The following is a 12,445-nucleotide window of genomic DNA, read 5'->3' as shown; positions in this document are numbered from 1 at the left end:
TGTACTGAGAGCAGAGAGAGTAGAGTGTACTGAGCAGAGAGAGTAGAGTGTAGTGGGAGCAGAGAATGTAGAGTGTACTGAGAGCAGAGAGAGTAGAGTGTACTGAGCAGAGAGAGTAGAGTGTACTGAGAGCAGAGAGAGTAGAGTGTAGTGGGAGCAGAGAGAGTAGAGTGTACTGAGCAGAGAGAGTAGAGTGTACTGAGAGCAGAGAGAGTAGAGTGTACTGAGCAGAGAGAGTAGAGTGTACTGAGAGCAGAGAGAGTAGAGTGTACTGAGAGCAGAGAGAGTAGAGTGTAGTGGGAGCAGAGAGAGTAGAGTGTAGTGGGAGCAGAGAGAGTAGAGTGTAGTGAGAGCAGAGAGAGTAGAGTGTACTGAGAGCAGAGAGAGTAGAGTGTACTGAGCAGAGAGAGTAGAGTGTACTGAGAGCAGAGAGAGTAGAGTGTAGTGGGAGCAGAGAGAGTAGAGTGTACTGAGAGCAGAGAGAGTAGAGTGTAGTGGGAGCAGAGAGAGTAGAGTGTAGTGGGAGCAGAGAGAGTAGAGTGTACTGAGAGCAGAGAGAGTAGAGTGTACTGAGAGCAGAGAGAGTAGAGTGTAGTGGGAGCAGAGAGAGTAGAGTGTAGTGGGAGCAGAGAGAGTAGAGTGTACTGAGAGCAGAGAGGTAGAGTGTACTGAGAGCAGAGAGAGTAAGTGTACTGAGAGCAGAGAGAGTAGAGTGTACTGAGAGCAGAGAGAGTAGAGTGTAGTGGGAGCAGAGAGAGTAGAGTGTACTGAGAGCAGAGAGTAGAGTGTAGTGGGAGCAGAGAGAGTAGAGTGTACTGAGAGCAGAGAGAGTAGAGTGTACTGAGCAGAGAGAGTAGAGTGTACTGAGAGCAGAGAGAGTAGAGTGTACTGAGCAGAGAGAGTAGAGTGTACTGAGAGCAGAGAGAGTAGAGTGTAGTGGGAGCAGAGAGAGTAGAGTGTACTGAGAGCAGAGAGAGTAGAGTGTACTGAGAGCAGAGAGAGTAGAGTGTACTGAGCAGAGAGAGTAGAGTGTAGTGGGAGCAGAGAGAGTAGAGTGTAGTGGGAGCAGAGAGAGTAGAGTGTACTGAGAGCAGAGAGAGTAGAGTGTACTGAGCAGAGAGAGTAGAGTGTACTGAGAGCAGAGAGAGTAGAGTGTAGTGGGAGCAGAGAGAGTAGAGTGTACTGAGAGCAGAGAGAGTAGAGTGTAGTGGGAGCAGAGAGAGTAGAGTGTACTGAGAGCAGAGAGAGTAGAGTGTAGTGGGAGCAGAGAATGTAGAGTGTACTGAGAGCAGAGAGAGTAGAGTGTACTGAGAGCAGAGAGAGTAGAGTGTACTGAGAGCAGAGAGAGTAGAGTGTAGTGGGAGCAGAGAATGTAGAGTGTACTGAGAGCAGAGAGAGTAGAGTGTAGTGGGAGCAGAGAGAGTAGAGTGTACTGAGAGCAGAGAGAGTAGAGTGTAGTGGGAGCAGAGAGAGTAGAGTGTAGTGGGAGCAGAGAGAGTAGAGTGTACTGAGAGCAGAGAGAGTAGAGTGTACTGAGAGCAGAGAGAGTAGAGTGTAGTGGGAGCAGAGAGAGTAGAGTGTACTGAGAGCAGAGAGAGTAGAGTGTAGTGGGAGCAGAGAGAGTAGAGTGTACTGAGCAGAGAGAGTAGAGTGTAGTGGGAGCAGAGAGAGTAGAGTGTACTGAGAGCAGAGAGAGTAGAGTGTAGTGGGAGCAGAGAGAGTAGAGTGTAGTGGGAGCAGAGAGAGTAGAGTGTAGTGGGAGCAGAGAGAGTAGAGTGTACTGAGCAGAGAGAGTAGAGTGTAGTGGGAGCAGAGAGAGTAGAGTGTACTGAGCAGAGAGAGTAGAGTGTAGTGGGAGCAGAGAGAGTAGAGTGTACTGAGAGCAGAGAGAGTAGAGTGTACTGAGAGCAGAGAGAGTAGAGTGTACTGAGAGCAGAGAGAGTAGAGTGTACTGAGAGCAGAGAGAGTAGAGTGTACTGAGAGCAGAGAGAGTAGAGTGTACTGAGAGCAGAGAGAGTAGAGTGTACTGAGAGCAGAGAGAGTAGAGTGTACTGAGAGCAGAGAGAGTAGAGTGTACTGAGAGCAGAGAGAGTAGAGTGTAGTGAGAGCAGAGAGAGTAGAGTGTACTGAGAGCAGAGAGAGTAGAGTGTACTGAGAGCAGAGAGAGTAGAGTGTAATGGGAGTTGTGAGAGTAGAGTGTAGTGAGAGTGTAGCATGAGAGAGTAGAATGTGAGTAGAGCCAGGGCCGTTGTCAGCAGGAGGGGGGGGCACGGCCTCCCAGGATAAATCTTCCAGGCAAATAAGTGACACCTGAAGCCCCCTCAGCTGTAAACCTGGCCTGTGAAAATAGCAGTGTTTTCATTAGGGCAAAAGGCCTCCCTCCCGGTCAGCCCAGGGAGCATGTTGGGGGGGGGGGATGGGGATGGGGTGGTGTGTAAGCTTCTGGAAACAAGGAAGCAGCGTTGGGGTGGGAAGTTTTGTAAGCAAATTGTGTAACATGTCTCAGCTCAGTCGTGAAGGATCTCTTCCTCTGCTGGGGCTGCGTGCTTTGCCTGTGGGCTGTATTTCTCCGTGGCGGTCGGTCTCCGCGGAGATGGCGAGGAATCTGGCGGCCGTGTCCGTCTGACTCTGGACTGGCAGACTACTTGCAGCGGAGTCTGACCACATCAGGTACACTGAAACGCATCCGCGAACACTGACTCTCGCAACCACCTTCAACAGCCATGTACAATACACTGATGAATGTGCGTGTGCGTGCGTGCGTGCGTACGTGTGTGTGTGTGTGTGTATATGCATGTATATAGTACTGAGCCAAGACAACAAAAATCGTGTCTCTGTCCAAATACTATAGACTGCACTGTGCTCCAGCACGCTGAATTTAAAATAAAACGATGAATGAGGTTAAAGTGCAGACTTTAAAGTGTCAGCTTTCATTTGAGCATATTTACATTTATGTAGGAATGACAAATTTTTATATGTAGAGATCTTCAATTTTGTTCAGGTCATGCTTTATTGTCTGGGTTTTCAGATTTGGGAAAATATTTGAAATGTTAATTACATTACGAATATTTAATTAAGACAATGAAATTGCATAAATGAACAATAACACGGAATGCACAGTAATATTAAGAGTAGCGGAAGCATTAATAATGATCAAACATTAACAAAAATATTGCGAATAGTGATGATGAAATACTAATTTCTTTACATTGATCCTGAGTTTACGTTGATGTTGGTTCAAGTGAGGACTGCAAGGCTCTGCCCATCATTACCGCTTCCTTATTATCACATTAGTCAACCAATCAGCCGCTCAGAACAGAGCACACAAGGAAGCCTGGGAATGCGCCTGGTGTATTCCCCGCAGAGCTCAGACAAATTGGGTGTCTATGGCCTGATTGGTCCCTTAGGCATTGGAGGTAGGGAGTTTAGAGTCGCTAGAAAAACAGTGTGTGTGCGTGTGTGTGTGTGTGTGAGAGAGGGAGAGAGAGTGAGAGACAGGGGGAGCAGACTCTTGCTTTTCCATATGTGGTGAAGTAGAGGATAGACAAGAAGACAGGGAGAAAGGGAGTGGGAGAGTGCAGGAGAGAGGTGTGGAGTAATAAGAGAAGAGAGGGGGAGAGCGAGGGAGAGGGTCCGCTAAGCCTAGAGACAGAGCTGGAGACAGAAGGTCAGAAATCACCGCTGACAAATTGTGCTTCCCAGTTGTGCTTCCCAGTTGTGCTTCCCTCTGTCCTCTTCAGTCCAGGTAAGAGATCTTTCTGTGACCCCGAAAATCACCCTGAGGGGCCTCGCTGACGCTGTGTGACACTCGTTTTTTCTTTTTTCCCTCGGCGTACGTAACTTTTTAAAATCAAACAGACAGTAAAGAGATGGGAAAAGGGGAGGCTACCCTTTTTTTTTTGGTTTGTTGCGCTTTTCTTTAGCAGAGAGGCACAGCTGAATGATTCTGCGAAAGATTTCACATATGAAATCCACCTTGTTCAGTGGAAGTTGGCTTTATTTGATCAGTTTTTTATATTGTATTGCTAAGAATCTGTGTGTGCTGGCTCTCCTGTCTGTGATGTGATGCGGGTCGGGGTGGTGGTGGTGGTGGTGGTGGTGGTGGGGGGGGGTCTGCATGCAATGTAATTGTCACATTTCTGGCTTGGTCGCCACCGTATGCGGGCGTGGTTGTGTGACACGGTTATTATGAGAAGGGAGGAGAGGGGGGCACTGCCGCTAGACGGCATAATTATACAGCGCGAGACCTGCACCGTGCCTGTGGGGTTACACCTGGGGGGGTACTCCGCCTTGGCACTTTGCCACTCGCCCTCCTGCATTTAAATTTGTCTGCTGCCAGATAGAAGGATAGCTGCTTAGGTCTCAGCACAGAGGAGGGGGGGGGGGCTGGTGAATGGGAGATGGAGCCGGGGTTGGGGCACTGAGGGTTCATAGTCGGGTGTTGTTTTTTATTAATGGCACACTGGCTGTGGTGGGGGGGAATTTTACCAGGCCAGCTTGGTGGGGTGTGTAGTGTGATAGGGTGATGTGTACCTCTCTCATATCCTGCACTCTTCCTGCCAGCCTTTTCTCATTCTTTGCCTGTTATTTACTATTATTATGACCATTTTGCAGATGATGAATGACTGTAGTTTCCTAACTTCAATGGTGCAAAAAATGGGAAGCAAAGAGTTTATGTGCTGTATTCTCATAAATTTGGTAAGACCAAAAAGTAAAAAGTTTCCATTTCCATTTTTTAATGTACAGCTTTAGTGGAGAGAGAGGGAAAGACAGATGGAAAATACACAGACTTCTTGTGTATACACTTGTAAGCTTGGCATGGTGGCATTTTCATGGAGCATTGAGATTCATGTATATTTGCAACACCTGAACCTGAACAACTGACTATACTGTTCCAGATGTCTTTTTACAGGGTGTTACAGTGTTCCCCAGCACACCCCTAAAAGTCTTTAAGGGCCTGATTTATGGAGACCTTTAGCATGTGCAAAACATTTTAGCGCATGCAAAACCAACAACATGAGCTCTGATTGGTCATGTTATTTGTTTTGCGTCAATAATTGGTTGTGTTATTAGTTTTGCACATGCTAAAGGTCTTAGTAAATCAGGCCCTTAGAAGGCTTATGACCAGTTTTTATTATTATTTTTTGGTCATAAGGCTTCTAAAGGGACAGATAACCGTGATATTAATGACCACTACTTGCCGTCTCCCCCTTACGCTGCCCCTAGCCTGGATGTGATGGTCGTCCTTCACTCTGTGTGACATTATAAGTACCTCAGGTTTTCACGGCCGTCATAAAAATTCCTGGACGGCAGGGACAGCTCCAGGCCGTGACGTCCGAATCTGATCGCCACGGTGACGAAGCGACGCAAAAACAGCAAGCCGCGTAGCGCAAGATTCTGTTCCCCGGTCCGCCCTGAGAACAGTATCGTCCAGTTTTGGAAAGAGCTGTTCCGGGGATCAGCATGCGATCCTGTTCCACTGACTCATGGACACCGCTGACAGCCCAACTGCCTCAAAAACACAGCCCAGTGAGCAGTAAAAACACTCCCAAAATAGTGGCCCATGCAGACTACTGCTCTACTGCAGGGACCTAAAAACTCAAATCCTGGAGGGCCGCCTTCTGCTGGTGTGCTGATGCGCTCCTGTGCTTAAGTGCTTAATTTAAGTCACTGATTGACTAAAAGTCATTGATTGTTTCTAAGGCCTAATAGGCTTAACTTGGGTGTTCACATTTATGGATTCTTACGATTGCTTTAAACCCATTTAGACCTAAGGCGAATAAGGAATCATGCATTTCGCCTTCCCAACGTGTATTTCAGTGAATCACGATGCATTTCATCGGTCACGTGTGTTGAACACGATGACTAAAACGTGTTCACATCGCATCCGGCTCTAAAGGGAGAAGCAGGCAAACGTTGCACCCGGCAAAGGGATATACACGCAAAAAGTTGCATCAGGTCTTAATGGGTTAATCCCAATTGAAGCACTTGTATTCCCAATTTTAGTCACTCTGGATGAGAGTGTGTAATGTAATGCACTGCAATGTTTAAATTGGCTGCTGATTGAAAGGAAACCAGTAATGGTGCGGCCATCCAGGACTGGAATTTGAGATCCCTGCTCTAAATTACTCTTTAATTCTCTGGATAGGGTTGCCAGATTTAAAATTTGTGAAAATCGGGCAACATGTACAGCTTGAAGCTTCATCGTGAACAAGGTGGGGAGCTGTCAGATTCTATGGTTGACTGGGCGGTGGGGGGGGCTGCATCGGAACCAATGTCAATCGGTGGTTCAGATGCAAATTCAATTACAAACTAGCTAACTGTAAATTTTTTCAGTCAGTTCAATCGGTTTTCAAACTCAGAGTGGACATTACATTGCCCATTCGGGACCAAAAACTTGACCTGTACAAATAATCTGAAACCCGAAGATTCTAGTTGACAATCGGGCATCTAGCAACCCTGTCTGTGGGCTGTGTCATAAGCAGGGTGGTAAATCAGGCTGTCTAAGGAAGGGACACAGTGGAAGCTTTGGGAGAGCAGCTTTCACTGAGCAGCTGAAAGGGTTATGCTGTGCGTGTGTGTGTGTGTGTGTGTGTGATAACTGCTTATTTACTTCACTCTCCCAGCGTGACTAAGAAAAAATGCCAACAACAACCTCGACAGTCTTTATGTCTTTATTTAGCTGAACAGTGTAGAATGTGTTTAGCTGTAAAGTCATATTCATTACATAAGCTGTAGCAGCCTGTGTGTGTGTGTGTGTGTGTGTGAGTCTGAAAGGAAAATTCTGCATATGCACAACCACAAAGGGACTCAAACCCTTAGCCTTTCAGTTGAAAGCCAACTACCTGCTTTATTAGACTGCACGGTTATTTGTTCTGCTTAAATGGAATAGGGAACGCAGCATCCATGTAGCCTAGTTTAAAAGGGCTCACACTGATGATGTCATTTTCCTTTTTGTCTCCGCAGATGACATCATCAGGGCTCCTGTCTCATGGCTGGCAGCGGCGGTTGCTGCTGGCTTTGCTGAAGCTCATGGTGTTCTGCTCGGGCCCGGCGCAGGCAGCCAATGGGAGAGCATGCTCAGCGCGAGGGCCCGCCTCTTACATACTGGTGTTCACGGGGCACTGGAGCCCCCGAGCTTTCCCCAAACAGTACCCGATTCACCGCCCTCCTGCGCAGTGGTCCAAGCTGATAGGTAAGAGGTGTTGCTCAGTCCAAAATACCGAACTTGGTAAAATAATTTCTAAGTATTTCTGAAGAGATGGACATGACGTTGGCAAAAGAAGACAGGTTTAAACATGCAGCCCACCGAAGGAGCACAAGCATGTTCAGTGTGTATGTCCCTTTCGTCAATTAGGTTTTGGGGGTAGACAGGGAGACCCCCAATATCCATCCATCCTTTCTTGTCATCGAGTGTTCTTCTTCCCATTGGGAAGTTTTTTATTATTTATTTTCTCTCTCTCTCCCCACAGCTATGACCCACAACGCGCAGTACCGTCTGTGGAGGGAGGGGGAGCTGGCGAGCCCCGGCGTCCGCAGCTTCGCGAAACGTGGCGTGACTGCGGACCTGGGGAGGGAGGGCCGCGAAGCACGGAAGAGGCGGGCCGTCGGTGGCATGTACCGCACCGCTGGCGTGCCCACGGGCACCGGGCACAGCTCCACTGAGCTGCTGATGCAGCCCAGACACCCCCAGGTTGGTACTGCCCCCTGCTGCGTGGGATGGTGCACTACACATCTTGTGTCAGTTGGACTGCATATGCAAATTACATTACATTACATTACATTATAGGCATTTAGCAGACGCTCTTATCCAGAGCGACATACAACGTGCAAGGTTAGGTAGGCCAAGAACCTGAGTGAAGTGGATCGAGTGCCAGATGCACATCGATCAGACTCCACCTGTAGTAGCTTGTTCAGCAAGCAGAATCACGTACAACTAGCACTGGAATCACACCTAATCATACAAAAACAATCCTGCCAGATACACTAACATAATCAAATCAAATTAGCTGTTTAGCTAGCTGGTGCAACTACTACATTGTGCAAGGTCCCTGTTAAATGGACTAAACTAAACTTAGCTGCGCTTGTGGTGCTGGAAACTCAGCACCCTTTGAAATCTTCTCGCTAAATTAAAGGAAATTTTACTTCCTGTCAGTCTGGACACTGTTTTCCCTTGGGGTCTGTGGCATCGGGTGTGCATGTGACTGCCATGTTGAGTTGTCCGTCTGTCTGTCTGTCTCCGCCCACAGCTCTCCATGATGGTGAAGGTAGTTCCCAGCCCTGACTGGTTTGTGGGAGTGGACAGTGTCAACCTGTGTGAGGGGGACCGGTGGCGACAGGAAGTCACCTTTGATCTCCACCCATTTGACGCAGGAACAGATAGCGGCTTCACCTTCTCCTCGCCCAATTACCCCACCAGCCCACCTGAGAGTATTACACAGGTGAGGGGTGCCTGTACCTGCCATGTACAGTGGGCTCCAGAATTATTGGCACCCTTGATAAATATTCACAAAAAATGCTAAAAAATATTGCTAAACTAAAAAATAATACAGTTATTGACATAAGCTTTATTTTCCAACATGTGTAAACTAGTGTGCTTGATTAATGATTCATTGGAATCAACCAAAGTCTTAAATTTTTTAATTAAAAAAAATATTTCCCCAAAAAGCAGGTTCCACAATTATTGGCACCCCTGGTTTAATACTTTGTGAAAACACCCCTGGCAAAGATGACAGCCATGAGTCTTTTCCTATAATTTATGATAAGTTCAGAGAACACATTTGGAGGGATATTTGACCATTGCTCCATGTAGAACTTTTCAGAATCATCTTTGGGTTTGCGCTTATGGACTCCCCCCCTTCAGTTCAGACCACAGGTTTTTGATGGAATTTATGAGACTGAGATGGCCATTGGAAAACATGGATGTTGATTTCACTTAAGCATTTATGTTTAGATTTTGATGTATGCTTGGAGTCATTGTCCTGCTGGACAATCTACCTATGACCAAGTCTTAGCTTCTTAGCAGAGACAACCACATTTTCTGCCAGGATTTCATGGTACTTTGTTGAATTCATTCTGCCATTGATCTAAAATAGTGCCCCGGGACCACTGCCAGCAAAACATCTCCAAAATGTCAATGACCCACCTCCATATTTGACCGTAGGTATGAGGTGCTTGTCCTGTATGCATTCCTCTTTTGCCGCCAAACATGTTGATGATGTGTATGGCCAAAACATTCAATTTTGGTCTCATCTGACAATAGCACTGTCTTCCAGTCATAATTCCAATGAGGTTTGGCAAGCTCCAGATTCTTGGTTTTGTTTATTGTGCTCAGTAAGGGCTGTCTTCGTGCCACCCTTCAAAAGAGTTAGTTGGTATGGAGGTGCCATTTTATGTTTTTTTTTTTAGACTTGTTGACCGCAAGAAACAAACCAATCTCTGCAATTCTTAAACAGTGATCCTTGGGTTATTAATGGCCTCCCTCACCATCTTCCTCACTGTCCGTGGGGACACCATGCACTTGCTTCCTCTTCCTGCCAAATTTGCAACCATTCCATATGTTTTACACCTTTTTATTATTGCCCTTACAGTGCTAAGTGGTATGCTTAACCGTGTATGTCTTTTTTGTACTCATTACCAGACTTGTGACGGTAAATTACCATCGGTCTCTTCTGAATTGACAGTTATTTGGCTTTTCCCATGCTGATGAATGACAAAGGGATTTTGTATGCTTGCTACCTAATTTTTATTCTCTAGTGAAACTGGAAGTGATGGAATGACACAATATAGTTCCTTTAGACTGAGATGAACTAAATTAAGTAAAATTGTATCGCCAATTTCATTTTGTTTGATTTTACTTACAATAATTGTTAGGGGTGCCAATAATTATGGTACCTATGGTTTTCAGAAAAAATTTGATTACTTAATAAAAAAACATTGAAGCATGAGAGTAAATGTATTGAAATAAAAGTATATAGTTTTCCCATGTTTGAACATAACATATAGATTATTATTTGTGTCACTTATTATATGCAGCCTTTCTTCTTCATTTTTATTAAGGGTGCCAACAATTCTGGAGCCCACTGTATACCCCATACTCAACCTGTAAATCACTTTGATTCCACTGTCACCTACCAATCACTTACTAGTCACTCAGTGATCACTAACACCCTAATATACTCACCTGCCAGTCACTGACTCCTTAATGCCCTCACACTCCGATACATATTCTCTTACAAAGACTGTAAAGCATACACATATGCCTACTCCTCACATGCTTATAAACTCATAATTCAAAGACTCTCTCTGATAAAAGCACCAACACTCCTAATACTGACAAATTTAAATAGTTCCTCTCCCACACCTGCAGCTAACCATTGCCTATTGGCAAGAGCTCATCAAAATAACTACACCCACAAAACACTGGGAACTTCAAACTGACATCCCCAAAATGTGACACATTGCATGCTGACAAGATCACATTCAAAAATACAATGCATTATAATTTTCTTGGTGATTGCTGTACAAATATTTTTTGCACTACATGTTGTCTCAGCGCATATTATCATCTTCCTCTTCTTCTCTCTCTCGCTCAGATCACCTCTCAGGAGCCCAGTCACCCGGCCAACTCTTTCTACTATCCTCGGCTGTCAGAGCTCCCCCCGCTGGCCACTGTGAGGATAACGCGCCAGCGTCGGATCCCTGCCCGCCAAACCTCTCTGTCCAATCACATTCTGCCCCAGTACTTCTCGGGTAAGGACAAAGAGCATGCTTCTTTGTGTGTGTGTGTGTGTGTGTGTGAGAGTGTATATATTCAAGTTTCTAACTCTAAGAATTTAATTTTTTTCTGTAGTGCTGCTGCTCTTATTAACCCATTTCAAGCACTCACACTTTTGTTATTTTGGATAAATGAATGTCATATAAATGTAATGGATGACATATATGTGTGTGAGGGTACCTGTGTGTGTGTGTGTGTGTGTGTGCGCACTTGTGTGTGTGTGCATGTGTGTGTGTGTGTGTATGTAGTGTGTGTATATGAATGTGTGTCTACATGTATGTGCTTTGTGTAGTGTACACCCACCCCTCACTTACGTGCTTTTCTCCCTCAGAAACGCCGCTGGACTGTGAGGTCTCTCTCTGGTCGTCCTGGGGTCTGTGCACGGGGTCCTGTGCCAGTGGCAGTGTCAGACACCGGACTCGTTACATCCTGCTGCGCCCGGCCAACAGCGGCTCCCCCTGTCCCGAGCTGGAGGAGAGGGCGGAGTGCAGTCTACGCCTGTGCCTATCCCAGCAATGAGGCGCTCCATCCCACCCCCAAAAACAGTCCTGACTACAGCTGGAATCCACTGTGCTGAGGCAGCACACACACGCAAACGCATGCACGCACGTGTGCACACATACACGTGCGCAAGCACGAACACGCAAACATACATGCACAAACACGCACACACATACATGCACACACACACACACACATACGTGCGCACACACATACGCACACACACACATATGCACACACTGACACACGCACACAGGTGCCTGCCTTACACACCCATATTGGGTCCCCATCTGGAGAAATGCCACATCTTTGTGGAATCATGATTCACAGATTCAGCAGACTTATTTGGAAGCATGATGCCACAGACTGCAAGTGGCAGTACATTAAAGCATAAACCAAACGTATACAACCTCGTATTTCTGAAGGACCTCTCAGCTGAATTTCAGAGAAATGTTGTCCTCCCACTCACCATTTCAAAATCTCTGCCACTTTTTTCTTTATAATAAACCCCACACGCCTTGCGAACTGCTGCCTAAAATGTCTCAGATTCTCCCTGAATGTTCTATGCTTTGAAATACAGATATTTTAAACCTGTATTTCAATCATAGGCCTTGAACAACGTATGAAAAACTATACAATTTGTATATTGGTTTTGTTTTACATTGTGTAGCTAAGAAATAAAGTCTTTTTTTCTTAAAAAGGGGGGAAAGTCTTATATTTCCTGGGGAGTAATAGCAGAAGAAGCAAAGAGTTGTATACTTAAAGGTGTACAGGTTTGATACTAGCAGTTGCAAAAAAATGGAAGTAATGCTTAGTCCAAAAATTACTTTGTAAATAGTTTAGTAAATAAGTGATAAGGGGTGTAAAATTTAAATTATTGTAACAAAGGCTACACTTCCACCTTAAAGGCTTGCACTACCCAGGAGAACCATTTAAAAATAAACAAATCTGTGACTAAATTTACACTTCAGAGGGAATAAAACAGGTGTTTTTCTGGAGAAACGATATTATTTCATAATCGATTCCATCTGATTATTAGATATAAGGACTGTCTCATCTCGAACACTGATTTCCAAAGCAGGCCCCATCAATACTGATTACTGCCTTTGTCATCTAAAAAATGGGTTCAATTATAATAAATAAATAAATAAATAAATAATAATGTAG

At 45.5% G+C, this 12,445-nt stretch overlaps 1 protein-coding gene across 2 annotated transcripts; it reads left to right on the top strand.

Annotated features, from left to right (window-relative positions):
* The first annotated feature begins 2,523 nt into the window (after positions 1–2,523).
* LOC135263661 (spondin-2-like) lies at positions 2,524–11,987 on the top strand. 2 transcript variants are annotated; one of them, XM_064351955.1, is made up of 6 exons: positions 2,524–2,670; positions 6,967–7,195; positions 7,473–7,693; positions 8,250–8,441; positions 10,596–10,752; positions 11,109–11,987. In XM_064351955.1, the coding sequence occupies exons 2-6, from the start codon at positions 6,967–6,969 to the stop codon at positions 11,294–11,296; spliced, it is 987 nt and encodes a 328-aa protein (XP_064208025.1). In that variant the 5' UTR covers positions 2,524–2,670; the 3' UTR covers positions 11,297–11,987. The 2 variants fall into 2 exon arrangements, with proteins under 2 accessions (XP_064208025.1, XP_064208024.1); XM_064351954.1 differs by lacking the exon at positions 2,524–2,670 and adding an exon at positions 3,393–3,745 and having other exon boundaries at positions 11,109–11,986.
* Positions 11,988–12,445: the final 458 nt, after the last annotated feature.

This window comes from Anguilla rostrata, chromosome 9 (genome assembly GCF_018555375.3).
Source record: "Anguilla rostrata isolate EN2019 chromosome 9, ASM1855537v3, whole genome shotgun sequence".
Taxonomy (NCBI): domain Eukaryota; kingdom Metazoa; phylum Chordata; class Actinopteri; order Anguilliformes; family Anguillidae; genus Anguilla; species Anguilla rostrata.
The sequence above is the reverse complement of the archived record's forward strand: the minus strand, read 5'-3'. Positions and strand labels throughout refer to the sequence as shown.

What these genes read in the sequence shown, in the direction of transcription:
- LOC135263661 (XM_064351955.1), top strand. Translation starts at nt 6,967, where the DNA reads ATGACATCATCAGGGCTCCTGTCTCATGGCTGGCAGCGGCGGTTGCTG. An exon ending in GCAGTGGTCCAAGCTGATAG is followed by an intron (nt 7,196 to 7,472) that starts GTAAGAGGTGTT and finishes CTCTCCCCACAG; the next exon opens with CTATGACCCACAACGCGCAG. An exon ending in CACCTGAGAGTATTACACAG is followed by an intron (nt 8,442 to 10,595) that starts GTGAGGGGTGCC and finishes TCTCTCGCTCAG; the next exon opens with ATCACCTCTCAGGAGCCCAG.